The sequence below is a fragment of the Rhinoraja longicauda genome, chromosome 21 (genome assembly GCF_053455715.1).
Source record: "Rhinoraja longicauda isolate Sanriku21f chromosome 21, sRhiLon1.1, whole genome shotgun sequence".
Taxonomy (NCBI): Eukaryota; Metazoa; Chordata; class Chondrichthyes; order Rajiformes; family Arhynchobatidae; genus Rhinoraja; species Rhinoraja longicauda.
Genome location: NC_135973.1, coordinates 15,693,432 through 15,719,954, shown reverse-complemented (window position 1 = coordinate 15,719,954; position 26,523 = coordinate 15,693,432). Strand labels below are relative to the sequence as shown.

The 26,523-nt window shown below is 42.1% G+C and overlaps 1 protein-coding gene across 2 annotated transcripts; it reads right to left on the bottom strand.

The window, feature by feature from the left end:
- Positions 1–811: 811 nt before the first annotated feature.
- Positions 812–26,523, bottom strand: zfand2a (zinc finger, AN1-type domain 2A). Of its 2 annotated transcripts, none has more exons than XM_078418496.1 (10): positions 26,378–26,523; positions 19,082–19,209; positions 18,158–18,252; positions 16,085–16,216; positions 14,000–14,151; positions 12,618–12,740; positions 9,693–9,741; positions 5,935–6,005; positions 3,228–3,306; positions 812–1,181 (listed from the first exon to the last, which is right to left on the bottom strand). In XM_078418496.1, exons 2-10 carry the CDS (start codon positions 19,134–19,136, stop codon positions 1,137–1,139), a joined length of 801 nt encoding a protein of 266 aa, XP_078274622.1. In that variant the 5' UTR covers positions 19,137–19,209; positions 26,378–26,523; the 3' UTR covers positions 812–1,136. The 2 variants fall into 2 exon arrangements, with proteins under 2 accessions (XP_078274622.1, XP_078274623.1); XM_078418497.1 differs by lacking the exon at positions 26,378–26,523 and adding an exon at positions 25,070–25,387.

Here is a 26,523-nt window from a genome sequence, read left to right as displayed (position 1 = left end):
AGACTGGTTCCACCAAGATGCAGTACAGAACACCACAGGAGATTCTTTTTCCCTGGGGCTATCAAACTGTACAACTCCTCCACCTTCTGTTGTGGGGTAGACTGACTCCCCTCCCCCTCCCCAATCTTTGCACATCCCCAATCCTTTCCACTCGTCTCTTTAATTTCATGTTTCATGTATCTTGTGTTTTATGTCTGTTGGCAGATCAATTTCCCTCCTTGGTTAAATAAAGCTGTATCGCATCGTATCGTATTGAGTTTGTGTTTTGTTCAGGTTAATTATACAACATATCGATAACACCTGGCAAACAAAAATAAACTTGGCGCAAGAGTGACTGGCACTTGAAAATAGTCCAGAATTGTTACTGCAGTCCACGTTTAAATATCCAGAGTACGACTGAAGATATTGCTGCCACAAATACAGAAATGTCTCCTTAAATAAACGCAGTCAAAAAAGTCATTGCCTTTGATAATAGAGTTAAACAATTTCAATTTAACATTCATAAAAATCCAAACAATTTCATTTGTCAAGAGTAGAGATGGCAAGTGTGGATATGCCGATAACCCAATTTGAATAGGTTTCATATGCAATTTTACTGATAATGTTAATTGGTTAAATCAATCTAGGGACTTTAAGTCATTTCTTTCATGCACAATGTATTACTTTTAATCTGAAATATTCAATAGTGCTGTCAGAAAAAAACTGCAAATGCAAATCATCCTGAATGCAGCACCATACCAAGTTAAAGGTACCAGGTGTGAAATGAGTCTTGGGAAGATACACAAAACATTGAATTACGTAATGCACCAATTTTAAAACACTTTATTCTTTAGAAATCAATACAATACGTGTACGATTAAATATTATAACTGTAGCTTGTGCACTCTGTTGCCATACATAATTTTTTTTATTATTCAGTAATATATAAATTTATATAGGAATTCAATGCAAAAACTCTTAGGAAATAGATTTATCAATAGAATCAAACAATCATAGTTATCGGGCAATTCACTGAGCAGAGGCCATTTATTTTTCTAAACCAAAAAGCCCTATTTTTGTTTGTGAGCCCCGAGCTCCATTGACACCGATTAAAAGCATCAACGGTAAGGTAATGCTGTAGAGTTGGAACTTAAAGGTCAGGAAAGTTTACACGGCAAGGACCTGGAGCTTCGATGCTGCGTCTGAAACAATAAAAGAAATAATAATCAGCAGGGGCATGAGAGAATAAGTGTGCTCGTCATTGAAATCTGCGCATTATCCCAAGGAATGCTGCCAAAACACCATTGGAAAGTTTGGAGGGAAAATCAGCTATCTTGAATTTGTTAATTTTTTGCTCTGTTTTATGATATTTAATAATCGCTGGTAACAGGATGTTCAGCTGAAAATTATGTTTCAAAATAACCTTCCCTCACCAAGGCAATACATGCAGCCATTTTGTCCCAGCTATGTTAGGGCTTCAAGGTACAAGTGTGGGATACTGACCCTCGCTCACCAAGTCTGTATCAGTCCAGTCTGCAACTCTTTACAACAGTATAAATTGAACTAACCCTCTTAGTTGGGGAAGGCTACATGAAGGCATTTTTGTTTTGTCCTTTAATTCTGGTAGAAAATGATTGTATTGGGAGTAGAACGTGGAAATCATTCACAGCTGAACATGCATTCATTTCCCAAGTGTGGACAAGGTATAGAAGGGTCACCTACACATTATCCTAGCATGACAGTACTTGCAAGAAATGGAAAATGTGCTTGGGATCTTGCTGTTTACAAATCTGCTGTCCTTGTCTACTTAAGCTACAACAGTGACTTCAGCTCAAACAGACTTCGATAGCACTATAGCCATTTGTGATATTAAAGTATCTTTCACGACCACAAGATATGTTCTTAGAGCAACAAAGCCCGGTAACAAATCCGATATAAAGTTCTACAAAAACAGCATGGATTAATCAATGTTTTTGTGACGTTACTTGAAGACCAATACTGTGTTTTGTCGAATGCTTCATCTTAATGAAGCACTGCCTTCCTGTTTGTGGCATGCAGGCTTCAGCTGAGATGACGTGCTCAGGTCTCTGGCTCAAGAACTCATGGTGGGATGGAGTACCACCAAGTCAGGTCCCATTTTGCAGCCATGTTCCAGCTAAGAACTAGATTCCCGACTAGTATTTTCTGCTAGCTTCATACAGATAACAAGAAAATGTCTGCATGAAAAGCATTATGCTTGAATATATATTTTTTACAATAATGATCAAAATACAAGTAGAATGGGCAGTCTGTCATTCGACAGTCCAAATGGATCTTTTACCTCAGTACCACTTTCCTGCACTAACCCCCTAATCCCTCAAGTTCCCCGATGTCGACAAGAGAAGGGTTAGATTTTTGAATACTAGATTTGTGCGGATGGACCTGTAATGCACATACTCTATGGAATGAATATGTTTAAGATTCGAATGATAGCAGCTCACGGCATTTCAATGTTTGGTCTCGTACAGATAGAGCACGAGGTAAAGTACAAAACAAAGTCAAATCATTACAATGTACTGCCAAAACTTCCCTCTCTAAGCCTTTGATTGCTCATAATACATGGAAAATGAGAGAAGAATTTAAGTTAAAATTTGCCTGCTCCTGAAGTCATCTGAAATTCAAACTAGACGCCTTGATTTTATTAATTTAACGCTTCAGTGAATTTCACTGATGTTGGAGAATTATCAGACGTAGTTGACAGGCAGCTGGGGCAGCTTAGCAGGGAATCGTTCATGATTTACACACATAAAAAGAAAGAGCCTTCATCTCCTGACCCCTCCTTCCTCTCTTCTGCATTTTAAAATGTGGCCCGATTTTCAATCAGAGCCTTTTAAAAAGTAATTAACTTCAAGATTTGCTTTGCTTTGGATTATTTTGTTTAAACCGTGGTTACCAATTACATAATAGGCAAATGGGGTTGGAATTTAAAAGTTCAATTGTGGCAGGGGCCTGATCTTGTCATTAAGATGACCATTCGAGTGCCAAACAAATTTAACAGCTATAAATGCTGGGCAACTCTAATTTAGTTCATACAATTGCACAGTGCCTATGATTTTAATTAAAAAATAGAGAAGTGGAAAATTATTTTCATATAGTAGACTAGTCCTCAAGGAAGAAATCTTTTCATCCCAAATGTAATAGAGGGAACATCCTGCATGGCTCACGGGCCATTGGCAAAGTTACTAAGCAGTTCCTCGTACTATAATTACCTGCTGCTGTTGTCGACGAAATTCTTCCTCACTGGCAGCAATAGCCTGAGCCAAAGCCAAATCTTCTTGCTCTTGGTGGCTAAATACAGGATATACAAGATAAGGAGTGGGAGACAGAAAAGTGCAACTTTATTAAGAGAAAGGAAGCATCACAATCATACAGATTGTCCAAAAATCGGGTACAACATACCGAACTAGGTAATGCTACTAAAAATAGGTGCAATGTAAACTGCTGAGTTTATAGTAGTGGAGCAGGCCACTTGGAGCTGTTTATAGTCTATGTTTTTTCCAAGTCACATTATTACATATTAATCATCGTCTGATTAAGCACATGAAGAGCATTTGAATTAGACAGACAGTGGAGTCACATAATTATAACATGTAGCCCCAAGCACAATGCTACTGAGGCTCCACAGGCAGCTTTGCAATGCGAGCTTTTAGCCTTCAAAATGTCTTGCACAAGCTAAGAGAGAGATCTAAACCTGGACAAAAATAAATTGTGGTCGCTGGTAGAGAGGAAAGCTGCCTCGCCAACTAACTTCAGTCACATTCCTCCATATGAATTTGCTCCAGCTGAGAGAATAAGGCAGTGTAGGCCACTGACTCCATTAAAAAGGAGGCAGCAGGAGGTACATAGCCTGGGTTTAAGACAGATGGAATAGCTATCCTCAAGGTGTTTCATCCTCGTGATCAATCAAAAATATAAAAGGAAGAAATAGTCTGTTGTTCTCTCTCCTTCCGTTCCAATTAAGCACAATTAGAATGTAGTTTAGAAGTGAAGTCTACCCAAAGGCTAGAACGTAGTTAAGTCAGATTTACTACCTCTCATAGATAGACACAAAATGCTGGAGTAACTCAGCGGGTCAGACAGCATCACTGGAGAAAAGGAATAGGTGACATTTCAGGTCGAGACCCTTCTTCAGACTGAGAGTCAGGGGAGAGGGAAACTAGAGGTACGAAAAGCGACAGAACAAATCAGAGCCGGCACCGATGACCACAGAAAGGTGAAGCCCACATTGTGAGTTCCTTGGCTATCAGTGCCTGCTCTGATATGTTCTGTACCTTTTCATACCTCTTGTTTCCCTCTCCCCTGACTCTGTCAGAAGGATGATCTCGACCCAAAACATCACCCATTTCCAGAGACGCTGCTTGTCCCGCTGTTACTCCAGCATTTTGTGTCTATCTTCGATGTAAACCAGCACCTGGAGTTCCTTCCTACACAATTTTTATTACCCCTCCCCTGATTCTTGTGTCAGCTCACTTCTGCAATTGTTAGCAGTGTGAAACTTAGAACGTACAATGCTTTTCCTTCTACCTCTCACCAGACCAAGTTCCAGGTACAGAGTCAACTTACAGCAACTCAGCATCGCTACATATGGCCTTGGTATACTTTGTACACTCGTGCCTTGCGGAATAAGACTGCACCACACTGAAAATTGAGTTTTACATTTGTGTTTAATCATCTTTGTGCCACTGCCAACCTAGAACGCTCTTCGCTGGTTGAAACAGTTTCCCAGTCTTTGCTCAAACGGGGACTCTCTTCCACTACACAGGATAAAGTCAGCTTTGCTTCACAATTGCATCTTGCTTCAATCCATAATCCTAAACGACATTCTGTTCACGATACATTTGAAGTCACTGAGGCAGTTTGGAATGGATCTTAATCTGCACAGGGATCTGATTTCAAATGCATGAGGCAGCTGAAAAGACTAATGGCCTAATAGCCTTCTTGAATCCATAGATCCTTTACACTTCTCAATAGGGGCTGGCAGAGCATACCATTAATAGCCTTCCAGTTCTGCCCGACTTGATAATGGGAAAGTGGAAATAGTTAAATGTATCAGTACACAGAGGCCCAGAAAAACATCGTTTACTTATCTCCAAAAGATACTGGGCCACAATTATCCCCAAGCCATATAATGCACATTTTATACCAGCAAGCTGAACTTATTAACAGTTGTAACTGCTGATCCTTAATTACATAGTAAGTGGCCAAAAAAAAAGAGTCCTGCAAATTTTGATGCAATATTTTAAATGTAGCAATTAGGGCTATATTTCATCCAATGATGCTCACTCCCAAACTGTTTACGTTGAAGATGAAATGCAGGGGCCTTGCTAGGCTATGAAAATGAAATGGGGCACCCTTAACGTCTCAATTTGTGACGGGCGTACTTCACTTGAAACCTAGTAAAGGTATCGGCAAGAACTGGTCTGAGTCAGGCAATTATTTCAATAATAATAATAATAATAATGCATTACATTTATATAGCGCTTTTCAAACACTCAAAGACGCTTTACAGGGATTACTAGAACATAGAGAAGAAAATAAATAGATAAATAAGTAAACAAACAGAAAAAGGAGACAGAAGGTGAGGTGACGGTCAGTGGTTGAAGGCAGTGCTGAACAGGTGAGACTTCAGTGATGTTTTGAATGTGGTGAGTGAGGAGGAGTCTCTGACGGTTTGGGGTAGTGAGTTCCAGAGTGTGGGAGCAGCGATGGAGAAAGCCCTATCCCAATATACCATCAATACTTCTACCTCAATGGAGGAAGGGAAAGGAAGAACAAAGGAAACCTCGGGTACCACACACGCCCAGGTATTATTGGCAGATAATGCCCATAACTCTTAATGCGACATAATCTTAAAACCTGGGAGGAATGAGTGGAAGGAAGATGAGAGAATTTGACAAGCTAATGACAGAACTTTACCTGGGAGCTGTATTTCTGGAAGATTCGTCTAGTGATCTCTCCAAAGCTCTCTGCAGTGCTTGCTCTTCAGTCTTGAAATAAAATCACATAGGCACTTACACTAGAAATCAATGGTAGGAAATAAACCCAGCTCAACAATCTGATTAATTACACATTAATTTGCCTCTTTACGGTGATACAATTTCTATAGCTACAATTTAATATAACTGAATCAGAACAGTAATTTGTAAAACACCAAGCTTCCTTTCAAAAAGCATTCTTAAATTACAGTTCCATTTGGCAATTTTCAATCCTATTTGAATTCTAAACTTACTTCAAAGTCACTATATTTCTCAATTTATGCTAAACTCTGGGGCCTTTCCACATTATGAACACACAGCCAGTATAAATTTGGCAATCTGGCCGCAATCACAGTTAACGACTGGGGAATAGTCAGACATTATCAATGATAAAGGTGCAGCATTGCCTGTACTGATGGGCTAATCAGCCTGCCACAATCAGACCACAGACAGCAAATATCCACACCGTGCCAAAACCTGCAGCTGATGAACCGTGGTCTTGTTATCAGAGTAAAACCACGCAAGATAAGTGGAACCGTACAAGATTTACTCATTTCAAGGATCTATTCTGCCACTGCAAGGGTATGTTTTCTTCACAAAATTAAAATTCGACAGATGTCAAGAGTATTCATCTATTTCTTCCTTCCCCAAGATATATTTCTTGGCCAGATTATTATTCCTTCTTATCTTGGACAATTATTTCAATGGTCAATTCTTTTTTTCCCATGAAAAGTCACTTTAAAATGTAAACTCCTTTCCTTTTTCCACAGGTACAGTCTTATCCACTGAGCATTTTCTGCTTTTATCTCCCCTCCTAACCAGATATCCACGCCGCCGATATCACAATTGCCCGTGCCTTTACAGGGAATGAATTTGAACTAGTAACTTTCCAGCCCTGACCCAGGGGATTATGAACTCGTAAAATGGTTATACACTTCAGCAGCCACAATTACAGGGGAATTCGAGGTTATAGCAGCTCACTTTGGCCGGCTCTTCCCAATACGCTCATTTCTAAGGTCCCATCAACAGGCTGAAATACAAATCATGCCACTAAATTACAAGGCAGAGAACAGAAGCAGGTCATTTCCTGTCCAGATGGAAACAGCTTAGGCAGTTTCTACAGCCCCATTTACAGGCATTTTAAAAGGAAAATCCCATTACATCCTAGAAATTGAAAATTTCACCAACAATCAGATTCATGACCATTGTGATTTAAATTGCTGCTTTCACGTAACCAACAGATCAAATGTGCACATCAGCATCTCGGAGAGGAAGAGAAAATAATGATTTCTAGGCACAGCCATTCAGCAGTCCCAGGGAAGGTTAAATTCCCAGCCACGGACTTTGTGTATTTACAACATGGGTGGCATAGTTTGAGCTCTAGTTTCGATTTAATCCAATCCAGTGCCCTGAAATATGACAGCTGGAATGTGGACTATCCCAGTTATATCTGCCTTTATTCGCTGCACAGAATGTTTTCCATTTTTTTTTTCAATAAAAGATTCAGACAACTGAATCATCCTACCACAGCCAGCGAACAGTGCAGAACTACTATCTACCTCTTTGATGCCCCTTGGACTATCTTAGACCGGACTTTGCTGGCTTTACCTTGCACTCAACGTTATTCCCTAATCATGGGAATAGATCCACTGTAAATGGATTGATGGTAAATCATGTATTGTCTTTCTGCTGACTGGTTAGCATGCAACAAAAAGCTTTTCACTGTACCTGTACACGTGACAATAAACTAAACTAAACTAAATAATTTTAGGTACTAATTCTGGTTAGACTTCTGTTCAAATAAGAAGGGAAGGAGCACAAAACCCATGTCATGTTTGGAGGAGTGGCGGAAGAGAATGGTGGGTGGAAATGAAGCAGGGACATCCAGGATCAAAAGGTTTCAGGGAATGCCTGAACTTCACATCTGATCAATCGCATTCCACAATTTTGGATATCTCGAACGTAATGGTCCCACTCTACTCTCCTTCCAACACACCAGAATCCATACTCTATAGGATGGTCTGGTTCACTCTTCCATCTTCAATATCAATACCTTCTCCACAGCACGTACAACAGCAGGATATTCAATCCCTTCCCTTTTACCATCTACATTCCCTATGTCCACAACCCTACTTCTTTCAGTGATTTTACATTGTTAATGTAGTGAACTGTACTTGCTGCTCACAATATGGCCATTTTGTATATTGGAGAGTCAGAAAACAAATGTAGAGTGGAAGGACTTTGAGAACACCTCCGTTTGTCAGCATGACTATTATTATTGGAAGCCAGAGCAGGAACTTGTGGTTTGTAATCACCTACGTCTTCCAAGCACTTACCAGTTTAATTTTCCATCTCACACCCATTTTAACTTCTAAATTTTACTAATAAACTTCAATCAAGTTCAACATTTAGCACCTCTTTTACTTGGTATATTATGGCCTATTCTACTCAAAATTTCAGGTAATTGTTATTACTAGTATTTAATTCATTCTACATTCTTCTTGTAATATCAGATAATTCTGCAGTTACTCCTCCTTCAAAATACCATTTGTTCCCTAATATTATTTCCTTTCACCTTTACTTAATTACTCCTTTTAATCCACGTTGCCTTTCATCCTAACAAAGGCCATCCTTTTTTCCCTCTTTTTCTGTATTTCATTTAGCTCATCCTGACGATTATCTAACCTGAAGCAGTAACTCAGTAACTCTCTCCACAGATGCTGTCCAACCTGCTAAGTATTTCCAGCATCTGTTTTTATTCAAGATATCCTGGCCTGCAATATTTTGCATATGTTCTATTCCTATATTGTAAATCTATGAACATACATTACATATGTGAAAACACTAAGAGACACTCTGTGGCTATTTATCATATTGGAATCATAATAATAATAATAATAATGCATTACATTTATATAGCGCTTTTCTAACACTCAAAGACGCTTTACAAGGTTTACTAAAACATAAAAGAAAATAAATAGATAAATGAGTAAACGAAGAGAAAAGGAAAAAGAAGGTGAGGTAACGGTCAGTGATTGAAGGCAGTGCTGAACAGATGAGACTTCAGTGATGTTTTGAATGTGGTGAGTGAGGAGGAGTCTCTGACGGTTTGGGGTAGTGAGTTCCAGAGTGTGGGAGCAGCGATGGAGAAAGCCCTGTCCCCCCAGGATCTGAGTTTGGTCCGGATGGGGGGGGACAGGAGGTTAACAGCAGCAGAGCGGAGGGTACGGGTGGGAGTGTGTCTGTGGAGGAGGTCAGTCAGGTAGGATGGGGCCAGGTTATGGAGGGATAGACTGATACAGCCCAGAGTGTCTTTCATCATGCCTACATGATTTTACAAGATTAAGTCATTGAGTGCCATTCCCGCACTATTTCCCCAACACACTTAACGTTGATGTGAAAACGTCACCAGATTTGCTTCTATGTTAATGCACAATGAGTGAACTGGTAATTGAAACCGACAAGGCACTCTGCATATTTTCACAGCAAGAGCACATTGTGCAACAATCATATTTTGCCACGCTGGAAGGCAATGTAACAAGTCACCAGATAGAATCAGTGGTAATGTGAAGCTCAATGTTTTCAGTACATCTCTATGCTGAATATCCCCTTTACAAAACAGGGACCTGGCAACATCGACCTTTTCAGAATAGACACTAAACTGCAAAATCATCATATGTCAGAAATTATTGAACTCACCAATCCTGCTTGCAGAGATGCAGACGTAGGGATGCCTCTTGGTAGGTCACTGACAACAAAATAAAAAGAGCAGTGTTATGTGCTGATCTTCTTGACATATGAACTTCCAAGTGTGACAACTGCCAAATCAGGCAAGACTCCAGTGTTTACAGCCAATTGCAATGCAAAGTCAGGCAAACTGGGAGAGTCTCAAAGGTTGACCTATGATTAAGGGCAGGAGTGAATTGAGGAGAAATTCCTTTGGTCAGAGGGTGGTGAACCTGCAGAATTCATTGCCACAGAAGGCTGCGGAGGACAAATGAATGAATATTTTTTAAGGTGGAGGTTGACATATTCTTGATTAGTACGGGTGTTAGAGGTTATGGGGAGAAGACGTACAGGTATGTAGGTTAATTGGCTGGGTAAATGTAAAAATTGTCCCTAGTGTGTGTAGAATAGTGTTAGTGTACGGGGATCGCTGGGCGGCACGGACTTGGTGGGCCGAAAAGGCCTGTTTCCGGCTGTATATATATGATATGATATGATAAGGCAGGAGAATGGGGTTCAGAGGGAAAGATAGATCAACCATGTTTGAATGGCAGAGTAGACTTGATGGGCCGAATGGCCTAATTCCGCTCCTCCAACTTATCAAACTGTCTCAGCATCCTTGGACAGGAGAAGAATGTGGAGGGAATGGGAAAACAATGCAAACCAAAAAAAAGTCAGTAGTTTGATGAAAATACTTTAACCTTCAAATAAACGGCCTTTGAATAAATCTTTCTGAAATCTGTCACTGGGTCAGACCCATACAGGACAAGCACAATGATAGTTCTCAGTGGGAAAAGATACAGGTTGTTCCCCACGTCACTGTGCAAAAATAACCTCATTTTATAGGTACTGAGAGATATTTCCAAGTGGCAAGAAGGAATAAATACCACGTCATGCCATGGAATTGAACATATTATTTCCTAGTAAAGCTGCAGCCGTGATATATTTTTCTTATACAATGCCCATGGAATGAGGGAAAGCACAAATTGTTCTCCACTATATTATGTAGAACAAATAACCTTCAGACGACAACACATTGCAAGGTCACAAGTACCTCAACGCATTATCAAGCAAACTTCGATGCCAAGTATTTTATTAATTTTTCAGGATGTGGGCGTTGCCTGGGCTCTGCCCACCCCTAACTGGCCAGACAGAAAGCAAAGAGTGGGGATAAATGGGTCCCTTTCAGAATGGCAGGCAGTAACTAGTGGGGTACCGCAAGGCTCGGTGCTGGGACCGCAGCTATTTACAATATACATTAATGACTTGGATGAAGGGATTAAAAGTACCATTAGCAAATTTGCAGATGATACAAAGCAGGGTGGAAGTGTGAACTGTGAGGAAGATGCTATGAGGTTGCAGGGTGACTTGGACAGGTTGTGTGAGTGGGCGGATGCATGGCAGATGCAGTTTAATGTGGATAAGTGTGAGGTTATCCACTTTGGTGGTAAGAATAGGAAGGCAGAGTATTATCTGAATGGTGTCAAGTTAGGAACAGGGGACATACAATGAGATCTGGGTGTCCTAGTGCATCAGTCACTGAAAGGAAGCATGCAGGTACAGCAGGCAGTGAAGAAAGCCAATGGAATGTTGGCCTTCATAACAAGAGGAGTTGAGTATAGGAGCAAAGAGGTCCTTCTGCAGTAGTACAGGGCCCTAGTGAGACCGCACCTGGAATACTGTGTGCAGTTTTGGTCTCCAAATTTGAGGAAGGATATTCTTGCTATTGAGGGCATGCAGCGTAGGTTTACTAGGTTAATTCCCGGAATGGCGGGACTATCATATGTTGAAAGACTGGAGCGACTAGGCTTGTATACACTGGAATTTAGAAGGATAAGAGGAGATCTTACCGAAACGTATAAGATTATTAAGGGGTTGGACACGTTAGAGGCAGGAAATATGTTCCCAATGTTGGGGGAGTCCAGAACAAGGGGCCACAGTTTAAGAATAAGGGGTAGGCCATTTAGAACTGAGATGAGGAAAAACTTTTTCAGTCAGAGAGTTGTGAATCTGTGGAATTCTCTGCCTCAGAAGGCAGGAGGCCAATTCTCTGAATGTATTCAAGAGAGAGCTGGATAGAGCTCTTAAGGATAGCGGAGTCAGGGGGTATGGGGAGAAGGCAGGAACGGGGTACTGATTGAGAATGATCAGCCATGATCACATTGAATGGCGGTGCTGGCTCGAAGGGCCGAATGGCCTCCTCCTGCACCTATTGTCTATTGGCCACAAGATGGCGGTGGTGGCAGGTTGCTTTGGATTGGAAACACTGTTGGTTTGGGAATTCCAGGTTTGGACCTAACAACATCAAAAGAACAGTAATATATTTCCCAGTTCAGATTGTGCACGCCTTGGAGCAGAACCGTCAGGTAGCAGCGTTACCATACTCTGGTAGACTTTGTCCATGTTAGACTAGATAGTGTAAGTGCAATGCATTCTATAGATGGCACACACTGCCCCTGTACACTGGTGGAACAAATTAATATTTAGTATGGTGGATAGGATATCAAACGAGTTGCTTTTTCCCCTGCAGAGAATCAAGTTTCCTGGATTGCGTTGAGCGTCCGAGCTCTTGTTAAGAGCTGCAATCATTCAGGTAACTGCACAGTACTCCATTGCCCTCCTAACCTAGATGGAGGGAAGGCTTTAAGGCATCCCGTTACTCATTGCAGGGTCCACAGCTTCTGATCTGCTATAGCAGCCACGGTATTAAAGCATGTATTTGTGGTCAATTTGTGGTCTTTAACAAATATTAAAAATAGAGGAGTTGTGTATAGGTGGAAGGGCAATGCAACTGGAAGACAAAGGTACCCACTCAGTTGCCCACTCTGCATCCATTTACTGTCAATTAATAACCATTACTGACTTTATTGAAATTCACCAATATCAGTGAAAGTCTACCTGTTATGGTGTGTGGCTGCTGATGTATTCACTCTGTTTGGTCGACTGCTCGATGTATCTTTGCTTGTAGATGGGGCTGCGCTGGGCTTTGGATTTCCCCGAGCCCTTATAACGGCGGCATTACTTTCAGAAAGAAAAAAAATCTATCAAAATTCAGTAGAATAATTTCACACAAAATAGTAGTTAGCTGTCACAGGTTTAGCTTTAGTTATAGCCTGGATCCTCAGCAATCATCATCACAGAGAGGACAGATTTGTCCTGCACAGCTCATGTAACAGTAGAATCTGATGCCTTTTCCTCAACTGTGTAACACTGTAGGCACTGTAGATTAAGAAACAGTTCCCAGAACTTCCGATTACTACAAGTTCGCAAATTGAACTAATTTCCTTCACCGATAAAATTAAAGCCTTCAAGCATATTTCAGGTGTGCTCTTTTCAACAGCTCTACTTGGGGATAATATAGGAAAGCACTTTTTCAGTTTTCAGTGCTGTTGGTACCCTTTTGTAAGCTATATTGGACGTTGCATAAATCATTGAGAACATTACAAAAGAAACTCGAAGGCAAAGAAAGCATGAGATTAACCCAGGCAATGTTTCTGCCCCACCACAGTTAATCTTCAAGGCAATCGACCAAATAAATAAACAGAATCAACTAGTCATCAAGTATGAATACCCAAGAGGAAAGTTTTATTCAAATTAATAGATTAAATCTAAAGGTGCTTAAGCAAATTGAACAAAATTACATTCCCGACTAATGGGCCATTGCGGCATTGCTTACAAGTGTCACGTTGATCATGTGTCAAAAAAATCAGCTGATCTCCAGTTACCAACATGACACTTTCCAGTGAAGTCAGCAAAACTACATCAGCCTCTTAATCCAAGATATCACCGTCCAGTGGTAAAGCAGTACTTCAGGACAATGGGCTTTCATGCCCTTTAAGCAGCAAAGCAAAAAGGCAATCTGAAGGGAAAACTAAGTACTTGCAGCAGGAATAACTCCCCGTCACCTTCCCTCATTTCTGAATTCTTATTACTTTTTCCAAGTTATTCTTGTACCATCATACCAGATTTGGCAGTCTTTCTGATGAGACTACTGTATAATGAGCATATTCTGCTTCTGTAGAATTCTATAAGCAGACATTGTGATCCTCTACATAAACTGTAGAAGTTATTGTAATTGATTTTTTTTTTTTAAATGATTAGTCAAGTATGAAAACAAAACAAGTATGCAAATCATACGAGCAATTTGATTTGCAATATAGTCATACCATGTATTGGCTCACACGAGAAATCCTACCTCATGAGATTACTCTCTCCCCCATTTGATGCCTTTATCCACCAGCCTAATAACGGCAAAAGATTGTTTGTCTGTAGCTTCTTACCCTGGTTTGGAGGGAGGCGTTCCATCAGCCTTACACACGTGATCCAAGGGGTGCCTGTGCTTTAAGCAGAAATTTATGTGACATTGGTCACATGTCACTTTGATCATCTCTTTCTGTTTGCACCCAGGACTCGAGCACTTGTTCGTAAAGATCTGAAACACATTTATTTCAATTTGGTCACACTCCAAATTAGATAAATAACTCGTGATTCTATCTCAATTGCAGTCGCATAGAAAATTGAAAGATAATAACAGTCAGCATGTATTTCCCTTTCACAAAACTTTTTTTAACAATTGAAGTTACATATGTTGTCGATAAAGAATTGACAATCAATGCACTAACATTTCCATAAGGTGCTAATGAAAGGTTATTGGAGGCAATAAAAGCTCATGGTGCAGAAGGTATTATTTTGGTATGCAGAGAAGAATGGCTGGCTAACAGGAACAGTAGGCAGAAATAGGTTTTTTTTCCTGGTAAGATGCAACAAATTGTGTGCTCCAAGAAACAGCGCAGGGGGTTCAATTTTACGATTTATAAAAGAGACTTGGATTAGGGCTCCAAAGGTTTGGATCCTAAATTTGATGATAACGTGAAATAGGTACGAAAATAGGTTCTGCAGAAGGAAACCAAAGAGATACAGTGAGATTTAGTGAGGGGGTTGAAATAGAGCATGTGGAGTTTAATATGGGAAAATTATGGCAAGATGACATGAAAATTAAAAAATGATTCAAGTGATTACTGACTCTGCTACACAGAGAGATTAGAGTGTTCAACTGCATGATTCACAGATTTAGCCTAGACAGGGGAGGCTAACAGTAAAATTCAGAAGAGCGAGTGGTGACTTGAAACATACAAGGTCCTGGGAGTTTTGGACAGGGTAGAAAGAATGTTTCTTCATATGTGAGAATCCTGAACTAGAGGGATAATGTTTACAAAGTAAGGAAGTCTCATTTAAGACAGACAAGACAATTGTTTCCTCTCCTAGATTATTTGAATATTTTTAAAGCAGTGACAGAAACATAAACAATGGTGAAATGTTACCGCAGCAAGGCAGAAATATAGAGCTTGCAAATAAATCTGTCATGATCTTGTTAAGTGACAAAACAAGCTCAAGGAACCAAGTGGCCCATCCCCGCAACCGATTCACATGTTTGTATGATCCTGATTGCTACTACATGGCTTATTGTTCCTTAGCACTAAAATGAACCATATAAACTATTGTCTAAAGCCAGCCTGGAAAATAAAAGACAGTAGAATCTCTTATTGGAGATTGGAGAATAAAAGCTTGAGCACTAATGGTGTGGACTAGGTGGGGCAAACTACCCGTTTCCATGCTGTATCCCAATGTATACTAAACTAAAGACGATGGAAGCTCAGCATGGCTTCAGCGACCATTACCAACTTCTGCAGAAGGGCCCTAGAGAGTATCCTATCAGGATGAATTACATCTTGGGTTAGCATCAGCTCTGCCCCAGACTGCAAATGATTGTAATAGATGTGCCCAGTCCATTGCACAAACCAGCTTCCCACTGCCTCCGCACCTCCCCCAAATTGACTGCATCAACACTTCACGCTGAAAACGCGGCCAATATAATTGAAGACGACTTTCAGCCCAGTCATTCCCGCTTCTCCCCCTCCTGTCATGCAGAAGATACAGAAGCTTGAAAGCACATACCATCAGCTTCAGGGACAGCTTCTTCTCCAGTTATCAGACTACTGAATGGTCCTCCCATAAACTAAGGTATAACCCCAATCTTCTAAATGACCTCATTGGCAGACCTTGCACTTATTTCTAGCTGCATTTTCTCTGCAACTATAACGCTATAATGCTGTAATACTATATTCCGGACCCTGGTATCTTTGCACTACCTGTTGTATTTGTGTATGGCTTGATTGTTCTGGTGTATCTATGATTTGACTGAATAGCAAGGAAGCAAAGGTTTTCACAATATCTTAGTACACATGACAATAAACTAATACCAATTTAAGATGACAACCAATACCAATGCAGTTTATTTCAGAGTGGTGGAAAATAATTATGAAATTTACAATCTAATGAATATGAATTGAGAATAATGGCCACACCTTACGCTTTTTCTGGGCAGGATCGGATTTACAATCCCTGTCGATGTGCTCGCCAACACGAATGTCTGGCATTTCTCCCCTTTTGACAGGAACAGGTGCATTACACAGAGGACACATGGGTACCTGTATATCCTGAAATGAATCAAGTATATATTAAAAACAGTCCAGTTAATGATCCACTGATACCACCATCAGTGAGAGAATCAAGTCATCAACTTCTCTAACAAAGACTTAAGCAAACAAGAAACACAAACAAAACAAAGTAATAATTTTCCTTGTTTCATTGCGTTATGGTGGTAAGAATAGGAAGGCAGATTATTATCTGAATGGTGTCAAGTTAGGAAAGGGGGACGTACAACGTGATCTGGGTGTCCTAGTGCATCAGTCACTGAAAGGAAGCATGCAGGTACAGCAGGCAATGAAGATGTTGGCCTTCATAACAAGAGGAGTTGAGTATAGGAGCAAAGAGGTCCTTCTGCAGTTGTAAAGGGCCCTAGTGAGACCGCACCTGGAGTACTGTGTGCAGTTTTGGTCTCCAAATTTGAGGAAGGATATTCTTGCTGTTGAGGGCGTGCAGCGTAGGTTTACTAGGTTAATTCCCAGAATGACGGGACTGTCATATGTTGAAAGACTGGAGCGACTAGGCTTGTATACACTGGAGTTTGGAAGGATGAGAGGGGATCTTATCGAAACGTATAAGATTATTAAGGGGTTGGACACATTAGAGGCAGGAAACATGTTCCCTATGTTGGGGGAGTCCAGAACCAGGGGCCACAGTTTAAGAATAAGGGGTAGGCCATTTAGAACAGAGATGAGGAAAAACTTTTTCAGTCAGAGTTGTGAATCTGTGGAATTCTCTGCCTCAGAGGGCAGTGGAGGCCAATTCTCTGAATACATTCAAGAGAGAGCTAGATAGAGCTCTTAAGGATAGCGGAGTCAGGGGGTATGGGGAGAAAGCAGGAACGGGGTACTGATTGAGAATGATCAGCCATGATCACATTGAATGGCGGTGCTGGCTCGAAGGGCCGAATGGCCTACTCCTGCACCTATTGTCTATTCATCTGCAATAGTTTCAACACCTTAAACGTTTTTTCAAACAAGAGACATAATATGTGCCTCAATTGAAGACCATCTCAAATACAATTTGAGCATAGGTCTGTTAGAGACATTTAAATCTTCTCATAAATACAACCAAATGATAAACTTAGATTTGGTTACAATGCTCCTGGCAATCAAACAATCTAGTTCAAAGCTGACAGGAAGTAGCTGTTTCAATGCCTCTGCCAATTGTGGCCGGTCAAGGTGACTAATATATATTTCTTTATTTGTCCCACACCGGGGAAATTTACAGGGGTTGGGCAGCTTACACCCTAGCAGTATGAATATTGACTTCTCTAACTTCAAGTAACCCTTGCTTTCCCTCTGTCTACACCGCCCCCACCCGTTCTCCGACCAGTCTGACTGTCCCCGATTCCATTTTATCTTTGTATGCTTCGTTGTCAGCTTCTCCTCGCTAACAATGATCTTTTCTAAATTTTCCCTTTAACTTCATCTCCTTTCATGTCTCGTTTTCATACTTTACCCTTCATATGCCTGTATCTCCCTCTCCCCTGACAGTCTGAAGAAGGCTCGCGACCTATAACGCCACCCATTCCTTCTATCCAAAGATGCTGTCTGCCCCGCTGAGCATTTTGTGTCTATCTTTAAAGGCTGTCAAGATCTGTAGAAACTGACTGCAATGGGGAGTTAACACCTTCAGGCAAAATAAACAGAAAGGGGACAAATGAAAATCATTTAAAAACAAGAGTATACAGGCTGCATTTTCCTTGACTTATTCCAGAGGAAGAAAATAAAATAAACAGAAGCAGGAGTAAGCCATTTGGCCCCTTCTGCCTATGCCATTCAATAAGATTACAGCTAATCTTGATTTGTTTAATATCCATAATTCTACTGATTTTAGATTTTACTGAGAAGGAAAATATCAGACAACAAAATAATTTAATTCAAAATTAAACAAAGATCCTCTTTACAGAAGTGAACATATGTGTAAATATTTTAGAATGGCACAAAAACCTTTTTATAAGAGGAGGTGCACTTATGATTTGCATAGCTGATGTGGTCTTTGCAGAAGATCAGCACACAGGCATCACACTTCATAGGAAGGAAATCTGAAAGAGACAAGGGTGATCTTAACAAGACAAGCAAAATATGAAATGAAAATCTAAGGCATTATGGAAATCTTCCTTTTCCGTATTATGATTATAAACAAGTAAAGTAAAAGCCATACCTTGCACAAAGTGACATTATGCAAGTAAAAGTTATAACCAGGTTTTAGACAAGGTATACAGGAGGAAGAAAGGTTTAATGAGGGAATACCAGAATATAGGGCTCAAACAGCTGAAAGATTGCCTCAAGTGCACAAAGGTTCAGTAATTGGGAGAGTTGAGGTCAAGGAATGCTTAATCATAATAAATATTTAAAATAAATTATCAATGCCCCAAGGATGGCACACAAACTAAACTTGAAAGTTATCCAAGTGTAGTCTGAAAGGAAAATATGGGAACGCCTTCACCAGGATACCACTGCTTTAAAGAGTTGGATCTCCACCACCTTCTCAATGAAAATTAAGACCACACAATAAACTCCAGCCTTACCATTGATAGTATGCATGCCAAACAGAAATAAATATTTTTAAAAGGCCCTTTTGTTCCAATCTTCTGCCAGTTGGGGCCAGCATCATTCAGGGAAGGGGAGAGGATCAGAGATACAATATGGGGCGGGGCTGTAGGTTTGACAGGAAGGGGGAAGAGAAAGAGAGAAAGAAAAGCAAAAAAAGTAAGGAAGGAAGGCAGAGTGGAAGACAGGAGAGTGGGGTTGGGTTGGGTTGACAACTGAGGCTTGTACAGACACACACACATTCTGCTTACATTTTTATCATCCCTGTCCTAAAAAGCATAAATAGTGATGGAGCATAAATGATATGAATTTTACCCTTACCCAGCCGTTTGCAGGAAATTTCGGAACAATGTTCTCCCAGGTTAGGAAATTCCATTTTCAGACATGTACGTGTTCGGTACAATTGCTCTGCACTGGTGCCTCCAGAAGTGGATTTGATGTGTTGTTACCTATAATAGTGTAAGAGACTACTTATTATGATACAATCTACAGCAATGTAGATATTTAACACAGTGGCAGAGACAAAACAGATCAGTTGGATTAAATGGAGCAACTTTAAAAGCAAAATTACCAGAAGCTAGAGGAGAAAAGGCAAGAGATTTAGCAGAGGCAAACTAAAACCTTGTTGAAGAGAAATCAGAAGTAGTTTGGGACGAGATACTCAGAGAACTTACACAGGTAGAAGGTGATGTAAGAAATAACTAAGGAACTTTCACAAATTCTCACTTCTAGACTGATTGGATATGGCAATTGAAAACTATAAGAAATACTACAATTGGCCTGCCATTATAAAAACAGGCAACAATTAACAATGAAGCCAATCCCAAAATGTTTAAATATTAAATATTATTAACAAACAGGTCAGGAACACATATTAGAATAATAACACGGTAGGGGGTTAAAAATGTGTCTCCTATTGCAACCCATTTTGGGCAGGGAGCATCTTGTCCAAACAAAAAGTGAAGAAATAATCCCCAGCACTAGCTGCAGGAGTTCAGAGATGAATCCCCCGAGCATTGTATTGATGGAAGGATCACTACCATCCATCGAGGGTGGAGGTAAAATAGACAATGTTGAGGAGAAAAGCTCTTCAACATTTAAAGTTTAGGCATCTTCACAAATAGTCCATTATCACATTGATCACATTGAATGGCAGTGCTGGCTCGAAGGGCCGAATGGCCTCCTCCTGCACCTATTGTCTATTGAGCTTATTATTAAATAAAATCAACTGATGGGAGTTTTAATTTATTGACAGAATTGACACCCTTTACTACTTCAATCAATAAATGAAAAGTGGAATCATTGATAGTAAATATACAGTAAACCCTCGTTTTAATGGACCTCTCTATAATGGATTCCAGTTACAGTGGACCGAATTTGTTGTGGACAGTTTGTTGTTTCAAGGAATGACCACTAGGTGGATGGAGTGATTCTTGGTTTAGTTTGCTTTTAGAGACACAGGTACTGTACATTCATGTAGCTCTGTTTCTTCTACTGTCCTTCCTACTGTACTAATAAAAGCATTTTGAATACTTTGGAGAATTACATATTTGAATGGAGTTTTTGAACCATTTTAACTTAGTTTAGTTTGAAGATACAGCATGGAAACACCTACACTAGTTTTATCCTACACACTGTGAATTGTCCCTAGTGTGCAGTGGTTCTATATTTCCTCCTACATAACTACTGTAGTGGTTCTATCTTTTCTCGCACATTGCAAAAAGACAGACATTTTGACAACGTGGGATCCCCCCACGTCCCCTTGCCACACCACAGAGAGGTGCAGGCCTTTGGTCTCCACAAACCGCACAGTAGTTCGTTTCCTACCTCAAAGATAGGAGTTTCGCCATCAACATAGGCAGTTATTCCTCTTCTCCAGCTAGCCTCTCCTGCGGAGTTCCACAAGGCTCCATCCTAGGCCCCATTCTCTTCTCTCTAGACATGCTCCCCCTTGGCCAAATCATTCAAAGGCACGGCATTTCTTTCCACTGCTATGCCGATGACACTCAGCTTTACCTCCCCCTGAAACCCAACAACCAGTCAAATTTAAACAGCCTCTTACACTGCCTTGAGGACATAAAATGGTGGATGGCACAGAACTTCCTCCAATTAAACGAGAGCAAGTCTGAGATAGAAACATAGAAAATAGGTGCAGGAGTAGGCCATTCGGCCCTTCGAGCCTGCACCGCCATTCAATATGATCATGGCTGATCATCCAGCTCAGTAGCCTGTACCTACCTTCTCTCATCATCTTAGATCATCCTATTCGGCCCCCCCGACTCTATCAAATCGATAACAGGCAGTCTTGGAAGCCTATCCTGCCTAGTCAAACCGCATGTCAAAAACCTCGGCGTGATATTTGACTCTGCATTAAAATTTGACAAGCACGTCAACGCTGTGGTAAAAGCCAGCTTCTTCCAACTTCGTACCATAGCTAAAAGCAAACCTTTCCTCCAATTCGACGACACTGAAAAAATCATTCACGCTTTAATTTCCTCCCGCCTAGACTACTGCAACTCCCTATACACTGGGATCAGCCAATCATCCCTGTCCCGCCTGCAACTGGTCCAAAACGCCGCAGCGAGTCTCCTGACGGGTACCCGTAAAAGGGACCACATCACGCCGTTTCTGGCCTCTCTCCACTGGCTCCCTGTACGGTACAGAATCAACTTCAAGCTCCTCCTATTCACATATAAAGCCCTAAATGGACATTCCCCCCCCTACATCAAAAATCTTCTAACCCACCTCTCTAACTCCAAGTCCCTCAGGTCGGCCGATTTGGGGCTACTCACTATCCCGCAGTCTAGGCTTATGCTCAGGGGTGACCGCGCTTTTGCGGTTGCAGCTCCTAGACTGTGGAACAGCATCCGTCTCCCCATCAGAACTGCCCCCTCCATCGACTCCTTTAAGTCCAGGCTCAAAACCTATTTCTACTCCCTAGCATTTGAGGCTCATTGAGGAGGCGCTGTGAACTGTTTTGTATGTGCTGTTATGTTTGTGTGCTACTGTATGTTTCATTTTTTTCCTTAGTACATAATCAGATGTACAGCACTTCGGTCAACGTGGGTTGTTTTGAAATGTGATATACAAATAAAATTGACTTGACTTGACTTGACAGTGCCAGAGACCCATACCTGACCCTGGGCTCCCATCACGACTACATGGGTCCCACACCGGGAGTCCTGGAACACCAGCTCCACCCCACACACACTAGGGGCAACCCTTAGTGTGTAGGATAGAACCAGTGCACCAGAGGAAACCCACGCGGCCATAGGGAGCGCACAAAATCAGGATCAAACCCGTGCCCCTGGCGCCGCGAGGCAGTGGATCCACCTGCAACACACACAACCTACACAGAGGCCAACCAAACCACAAACCGACACGTCTCTGCAACGAAGGAGGAAACCCGAGCACCCAGAGTGAACCCACGCTGCCACAGGGAGCACCCAAGGTCAAAATCAAACTTGGGTCTCTGGCGCTGACAGATAGCATGGCATTAATACCACGTGGTGCCACTGTGCCGTCCCAAGGTATTGGGCATTTTGTCTCCTTTTCTATTTATTGTGTAGTGTATGTTTATTGGCTGTTTTCCCATTAGTACGGTACATATGATCCTCCTTATTCGTTTATAACAGACAATCGGCAATAACGGACACCATCCCCCCCATGTACTCCAATTTCAGTGTATACGTTTTGCATTATCAACAGCAAGGTGTTTGACACAATGTGGTCAAAGAGATTGAGCCTTAGGGCATTAGGGCAGAGTTCCCCAAACATTTCAGGGCTGATAATAAAAAGGGTCATGATAGTAATAACAACTTTGTCCTGTATAACAATTATTTTGTCTTCAGACCACACCTAGTGTTAGTGTTCTATTGCTCTTTGTATCAGCAAAGGCAACCATGGCACTCTCAGTCAAGTGACTCAGCACTAGCAGACAGTACTTTAGATGTTTACCTTGTGTGCTCATCAACAAGCTAGCAACAACTAAAATTTCAACTTTAACAAACATGTTTACAACAGTCCCATAGATGAATGCTAGTGGTGCTGGAAGTACCCATAGGAATAAAAGTATGTGTTTACTGAATATTAGAACTGAAACTGTGGAGGAAAGAACTGCAGATGCTGGTTTAAATCGAAGGTACACACAAAATGCTGGAGTAACTCAGCAGGACAGGCTGAAGATCAGTCTGATGAAGGGTCTCGACCCGAAACGTCACCCATTCCTTCTCTCCACAGATGCTGCTTGTCCCGCTGAGTTACTCCAGCATTTTGTAGTTCTATCTTAGAACTAAAACTGATCTAGTAGTACTAATGAACATTCTGGCTTGTATTTACTTTTAACACTCATTTCAGCTCTCCTGTGCTGATGTCAGTCTTCACCAAATCAATGTATGCTTCCCTCCATCTTAAAAATATGCACAAAATCCATGGCTTGCACCAAATAACTAATGATCACACACCTGAAATAACCGTATTGCTTAGCATCTGAAATAAGGAGTCCTGGTTATCGCAAATAACCAGGACACCTTATTTCAGATGCCAAGTAAGACGATTATTTCAGGTGTGTGATCATTAGGGATTTTTTTCTATTTGCCTCAATATTACGATACCAATGTGAACGGTGGCAGAATTGGGGCACTTTTACTAATTGTCCACGTCAATTGATCGCCATTTTTATAAAATTAGAACCTACTGTCTAAGCATTATGGAAATTTCAGAGCACAAACCAGTAACAAGTGAGAAAAATGTTCTGTTATAAAGTAATTGAAGCATTCTATTCACATAGGCCATGTTATTTGCAACTAGAATGATCAAAAGTGATTCAAGCAGACTGCACCTACAACAGGTAATGTGAGAACCAAAGCAACCCAGATTTGATATCGTCTAAATTAATACAAAGCTATTTTAATGCTGCAAAACCAAATGCTGTAACTACAGTGAAAAGACAATTTTTTATAGATAACAGTTTCATATGCAAATCTCAGGTTCATTATCAAATCAGCAAGGGCCTGCTTTAGTTTTGCACAGCACTTGGTGAATCTGGCATCCCAGCAAGTGCACTACTTCAAAATGATGACAGGACATTTACTATATTAGGAGCAAGCTCACACATTAACCTTGAATGTCATTTCTTGAACCTTCACAATGTGCATTAAGAGTTTGGAGCAAACATCAACTTCACATTTTAGTTCAGAGAAATAGCATGGCAACAGGCCCTTTGGCCCACCAAGTCAATGATCACCCGTACACTAGTTCTACGTTATCCCACTTTTGCATCCGACACACTAGGGACAATTTAAAGAAGCCAATTAACCTACAAACCTTCACGTTTTTGGAGTGTGGGAAGAAAATGGAGCACCCCGAGAAGCCCCATGCGGTCACAGGGAGAACACTGCAAGGACAGCACCCTCAGTCAGAATCAAGCTGGGCCTCTGGTGCTCCAAGGCTGTAACTCTACTGCTGTGCCACTGTTCTTTGAAAAAACAAAATAAACTGTACATGCTGAATATCTTATATAAGAGCAGAAAATTGTGGAAATACTCAGCTCAAGCAGCATCAGTGGCGGGCACTAACTTAAAACAAATTGTTTCTCTCATAACAGACGTCATGCATTTCTAGCATTTTCAAAATTTTACGTTTACATTTTTCATCACTGAAATTAGAGGGCACACCCAACTCTACATCGAATTGTTTATTTTTCTAGCAATCAATAAGAGGCCATGGCATCCAGATAGTAAAGACGGAGGTGCCATCTTCAGCAGTCGTCAATTGACAATTTTTCTTGACCAGCAGGCTGGATGGTCATCTGCACTAGTCAAGGCTGCTTTATTAATAAATAACTTGCAAGATACAGAATATGAAAATAAAATTCAAAACTGCAGTTGCTGGATGTGTGCAACAAAACCAGAAAATGCTGGAAACACCAGTGGGGCAGGCAGTATCCGTGAAAAGAAAAGCAGTCAGATTGAAAGCTGCAGACCAGAAACATTTACTTCTTTTTTGACAGTTGCTGCTGCACCTGCTGAGATGTAGGAGCATTTCCCATTGTTTGTTACATAATAGGCATGTTGTAGAACAATGCATCAAAATCTCTATTTTACTGATGATCTTTCAGGAATAATCACATTTTGGACGGCAGCAAATAAAAAGTTATTTAAGAAAGGAAGATGATAAGTAGGGAACGAGACACCAGCATTGCTATAGTTTGGTGCAAGAGATTCATTTGCAGCTGCACACTGGAGTTCCAGTTGACAGATGTTGCAGCTATTAATGCACTGATAGTCACAGGAAACAGCCACCACTAACCTCAACTCTTCCAGCATTTAAACTTTTCGCTGGCTCTCCAGACTTCACCAGCCACTTCACATGGCTTGGTAAATGCCATCTGACTCAGCTCCCTGACCATAGTCCTTTCTGCCAGCTCCCACATCCTCCTTGCCCCCACAACCTCCAACTGCAAAATCCATCATCCCACCACCCAAAACTACAAGCTCCTGGCACCACCAGAGCCCTGGGTGACATATTTTGTAGCTAAGAGTCCACTGGCGAGTCAGCCAGTTCTAACCTCATAATTTCCTTCATTCCCTCCCCTCCAGCATTTACTGTCATCAACCCACATGACCAAACACCCACTTCCCATGTCTTGAAACACACGATCCGATACAACGCCCTCTCCCCCCTGTCCTTCTCACACTTCCTAATCCACCTCCCCTTTCCCAAACCCCAAGCTTTCTCGCCTCCGTTCCACCCAAACCCCCCCCCCAGTTTCCTCAACCCTCCTTCTCTCCAAACCCCTCGCTACCTCTATCTTCCACCCCCGTCCCGAGAGTCTCTGATCTTCCTCCTCTCCCCCCTCAAACCTCCCCAACCCACCTCCTCTTCAACGCCCACGCCTCGCCGTCCCTCATCCTCTCCCCCCCCCCCCCCACACAAACCTCACCAACCCACCTCCTCTTCAAAGCTCCCCATCCTCCAAAGCCCTCATCTCCACCAGCTTCCTCCTCTCCCTCCAGGCAGGGTCTCCGATCTTCCTTCTCTTCCCCCGCCCCAACCTAAACCCCCTCACCCCCCTCTTCACCCCTCACTCACCCCCACCCCACCCCACCCTCCATCTCTGTTCTGTCCAAAGCCCCCCAGGCCAGAGGGTCTCCGATCTCTCTCTTCTCCCCACAGACCAGCCCCCCCCTCTACCTCCCCACTGCTCCCCCTTTCCTTTCCCACCCCTACCCCCCTCCTACATCCTCCCCTCCCCCCATCCTCCCCTACCCCCACCCTCCTCCCTCCCCCATCCTCCCCTACCCCCACCCTCCCCTCCTCCCTCCCCCCATCCTCCCCTCCTCCCTCCCCCCATCCTCCCTCCATCCTCCCCTACCCCCACCCTCCCCTCCTCCCTCCCCCCATCCTCCCTCCATCCTCCCCTACCCCCACCCTCCCCTCCTCCCTCCCCCCATCCTCCCCTACCCCCACCCTCCCCTCCTCCCTCCCCCCATCCTCCCCTACCCCCACCCTCCCCTCCTCCCTCCCCCCATCCTCCCCTACCCCCACCCTCCCCTCCATCCTCCCCTCCTCCCTCCTCTCCCCACTGCTCTCCCCACTGCTCTCCCCGGCTCCTACCTGCGCCGCCGCCGCCGCCTCGATAGCTCCTCCACCCACACCCGGACGCGCTCTAATGACGCCGAGGGCTCGGCCTGTCGACGGCAGCCTCCGCCTCGGTGTCCGGTCTCCGCCTCCGTCCGCGGGCCTGGCCAGCTGGCCGCTCC